The sequence below is a fragment of the Lolium rigidum genome, chromosome 2 (assembly GCF_022539505.1).
Source record: "Lolium rigidum isolate FL_2022 chromosome 2, APGP_CSIRO_Lrig_0.1, whole genome shotgun sequence".
NCBI lineage: Eukaryota > Viridiplantae > Streptophyta > Magnoliopsida > Poales > Poaceae > Lolium > Lolium rigidum.
In genome coordinates, this window is record NC_061509.1 from 37,285,911 (window position 1) to 37,290,222 (window position 4,312).

Consider the following 4,312-nt stretch of genomic DNA (forward strand, 5'->3'; position numbering starts at 1 on the left):
AGACACCAGTTACGAAAGGTTGTTGCGTTTGAACATTGCCACTATGTCCAATATACTACAACTTAATGTTTAGTTCACATTGTCACATATCTAATCTAATCTTCGAGACGAAGCTAGAAACAAATACCAATGGGGTCAAATCTGTATCCTCTCTATGACACTGGGGTCAGCCTCCATAAATCAACATGAGTTTGTACTAATTAGTGAAAGATTTGCACTTTTACACTGGTGTCAACTGACAACAATGCCACTAAGGCAGCTCCCTCCCTTCGTGGGATCCTAAATGAATTATCACCTAAAAGATTACTTTTCTGCCAAACAATAATCTGATCTACAAAAATTAAGTATGTGTACTGTACCATGAATCTGAAAGCTTTCCAATTTACACCTGGTTTTCCGCCACAAACAACTAAAATCAGCATTTTCGCAAAGTTCAGTTTATTTTTTAGGATTTGCTAGCTGAGAACTAAGTTCATGCTCAATCAAGTTCTACACTATTTAATTTACTTCGTGATTCGTGCTAGTCATCAGTTACAATATGAGTTGCAAGTGACATCATCTAACCGAGAACAAAGCTAGTTCTAAGTCGACTGAGAAGTTGTCACACCCTTATTTTTTATTGGATCGAAAAGCCTTCATTCTGATTTGATCTTGACCGCAGGTGGTGAACCACGGCGTGGGGGAGGATGTAGTGAGAGGGTTCCGTGACGCGGCGGCGGAGTTCTTCGCGATGCCAGTGGAGGAGAAGCTGCCCTACTGCTCCGACGACCAGAGCAAGCCCTTCCGTCTCGCCTCAAGCACATCCTACGACAAGAGCGAGACGCGGTACTGGCGCGACTATCTCAAGCTCCAGTGCCACCCGGTCTCCGACGAGCTCGTCGGCCACTGGCCGGCGGAACCAACAAGCTTCCGGCCGCGCCTCGCCGAGTTCTCCGAGGCGGCGCATGAGCTAGCCCAGACGCTCCTCAGCCTCGTCGCCGAGGGTCTCGGCCTCCGCGCTGACTTCTTTGCCGGCGATCTCAGTGGCGGCGAGACCCAGATGAACGTCAACTACTACCCGCCGTGCCCGGACCCGAGCCTCACGCTCGGCCTCCTCCCGCACTGCGACCGCCACCTCCTCACCGTGCTCTCCCAGGGCGATGTGGCGGGCCTTCAGGCGAGGTACAACGGGCGTTGGCTCCTCGTCCGCCCTGTCCCCGGCGCCTTTGTTATAAACTTTGGCCACCAGATGGAGATCGTCACCAATGGGGCGCTGGCCAGCGTGGAGCACCGTGCCATCACAAACTCCGCCGTCGCGAGGATGTCTGTGGCGACACTCATCATGCCCAAGATGGAGTGCCACATCGGCCCGGCGCCGGAGATGGTGGATGAGGTGACGAATCCGGCCAAGTTCAGGGAGTTTGTGTTCAGCGAGTTCATGGAGGCGTATAACACCGCTGCCGCCAGCAGGGAGGACGTGCTCGACTCCTTCAGGATCCACCGCGATTAGCTCAATAACGACGATGGCATGGATATGCACTATATTCAGTAAGAAGCAAGTAAGCGGCCCTGGAGCAGAACGGTCTGAATGTCTAATTACCAAAAGTTGTTGTGTCTGGGCATTGACATGATGCCCCATATACAACTTAATGTTTACTTCATATTGTCACATACTCTAAAACATGTGCTACTGTGGTGTTAACTTTTCAAGAAAAAGTTTGAAGTGTACGATTGTCAAGTGTAATGAAAATACTTAAAGTTGATATTATCTCCACCGATTTGCTTCTGTATATTCTCATTTTTGTGTGAGGGAACTGGTCGCCAAGGTTTTTTTAAACCGGAATAGGCCCCGAAGGGCCCCAAAGCATATATTACTTCAGCGGTCTTTTTCAAAAAAATTTACTTCAGTGGTGATAACACAAATACATATAAGACCCTAAATGTAAAAGAGAGAAATGTTTATCTCCTCTGCTTTGCTTCTGTATTTTTTCATTTTTTTAGCGAGGGAACTCGATGTTGCTTTATTGATCGGTAGCCGTGTTTACATGGATACAAATTGCATCATATGGTGCAAGGACCCACAAAAAGAGAGCGATGTTATGAGCCATATATTAGAAATCATTCATTCTTGGGAGAAGAACAAGTTGCCAAATTCAGCTGATCTGATCTAGCATTGATTAATATTTGCTTGATGTATGTCCTGTCTCTACTGAAACGTTGGCTACACTTTTTTTTCGGAGAAAAAAACATTTGTCACCATATGGGATTCAGCTCACAATATAGCCCACGAAAGATCTAAAAAAAGGCATATCCCACGAATCAGTTGCTTTTTACGGGCCCATTACATATGGTATATATCCGAGTCCAAGAGAGAAGCTCATAAACAGCTCGTTTCTCTATATCTGCAAGCCCATATATTTAAAGAGTCAGCTTTCCTTCATCCCCACCAGCCCAGAAGGCCTCACTCTAGTACACTCATCTGAGCAAAATTTTGTTATCTTCAGCCCACGAGATATACCGGGTTTTTTTTTTTAGTTTGAATTCACCATTCGAAATTTCTGGTAGTTCTAGTATCGTCCTCCTTTTGACATTTTCCAATACACCCCTCTGATTCCATTGGTCTATGGTTTTCGTAGGCCTATCTCTCATGTTTTCTTACACTTGGTCTTAACTCTTAAATGGCGGGCCTAAACAATATTTACAAATCTCAAAAAAATTTTGGAAAAAAATAAGCCCATAAATGTTCATGCATTGTATGTACTCTAAAAGTTCATAAAAAAGGAACACATTTTAACCTTGGAGAAAATAAGCAAATTTGATGATCTAGCAATTTAAAATCTAATCACTAATTTTTTGACATATTTTTACATTTGCATGTACAAATTTTCTTGCAGTTTTCAGATGTTTGCAAAATTATTTCATGGGCAAGATGACTTACACTATGCGTATGTCGGGTAAACTTAGCTCGTCGGTTGGGGACGGGGAGAGCAAGAGAGCCCCCCCAGAAATGGGCTAGTTTAACTTTATATGGTGAATGATGTGCCACTAAACTCTTGATTTAATTTGAAATTAACAATATACACATCATGTCTCTAGATAGTTCTTGGTAGTTACTACGTACCAACAATTGATTAGCGGAGAATCAAGGCATGTGCAACCCTGCAACTAGTAGATCACTCTAGTTAGTTCTTAATTTGTATTACAGTTTTGTCCCAGGAGTACGTTTTGTACACTGCTACCTGCTTCCACAAAGTCAGCTGTTTGTACGGCAAGGAGCTAAACTAATGTGTGCACTGTCGACCTCTCGTATATTGTATAGCTTATCTCGTATAAGTAGGTTGGCATCCCTGATAAGCTCCAAGGGCCAGCTGCAGTTGAGATGTCGATGGCTCTTGATGCCATTCACATATAATAAGCGGCCATTGACTTTAGATTACACTGGTGACGGAGCCACGTACGGTACGGCACACTCGCCTAGTCGCATGCATGTGCTTTTGGGGATGTGGTCAACTCTTCCCGTAATGTTGTGCACAGCTTAGTTCATTTCATAACGCGACATGCAACACATGCAGTTACACGTCGTGCTGACTCAGCAGTAGTAAGCTGCAGCCGTACATCTAATTGAGCGGATCGATGTACACCATCCGTTCACAATTATCTCGTTTTTGGGTTTTTCCAAAATTGAAATTTATAAAATTTGATCAAAAATAAAAATATCAACAATCATAATATCAAATGCATATATAATTAAAAAAATATTTTTGGTGGTTTTAGTTTATAATACTCCGTAGATTTTATATTATAGATGTTGACATCTTTTTCTAAATATCGGGTAAATTTTTATAAAGTTTAACTTTGATAAACACAGAAAGCAAGGAGATTTTGTAATGGGGTGGAGTACCAACCATTTTATTTTGTTATAGATGGATTTGACCAAGTAATTAATTAACCAAGTTTGGTCAATGATTCCCAACAGCTGTTGTGTTTAGTAATGAAGCTGAACAAGAATATTGCAAGCTTTTGTTGATCTCGATCTCGAACCGACGCCAACTAATCAACGGATCGATGACGAAGCAACCACCATGGTTCCGTACTATTGCGTGTGTAGATGCTTGTGCACGCAGGGTCAACTCTTGGATCGGTTTTGTTTGTACTCACCGTTGGTCGTACGAGTTGTACGTTTTGATTGCAACTCTTGCACATGCAATGCATTTTTGTCACATCTCAAATTCTCTATAAAACTATAAGCTTATCATATATATAAGTAGCTTGACAGACCTGATAAGATGCACGGATTTCTTAGGTTGCCAAGCTGAGGGCACTAAATCAGCCG

General features: G+C 43.0%; 1 protein-coding gene across 1 annotated transcript; it reads left to right on the forward strand.

Moving 5' to 3' along the window:
- Window positions 1-537: 537 nt before the first annotated feature.
- LOC124686251 (2'-deoxymugineic-acid 2'-dioxygenase-like) lies at window positions 538-1,722 on the forward strand. The gene has a single exon (XM_047220232.1). It carries the CDS (start codon window positions 731-733, stop codon window positions 1,487-1,489), a length of 759 nt encoding a protein of 252 aa, XP_047076188.1. The 5' UTR covers window positions 538-730; the 3' UTR covers window positions 1,490-1,722.
- Window positions 1,723-4,312: the final 2,590 nt, after the last annotated feature.

Excerpts from the sequence above, each read along its gene's own strand:
- LOC124686251 (XM_047220232.1), top strand. The coding sequence starts at position 731 with ATGCCAGTGGAGGAGAAGCTGCCCTACTGCTCCGACGACCAGAGCAAG.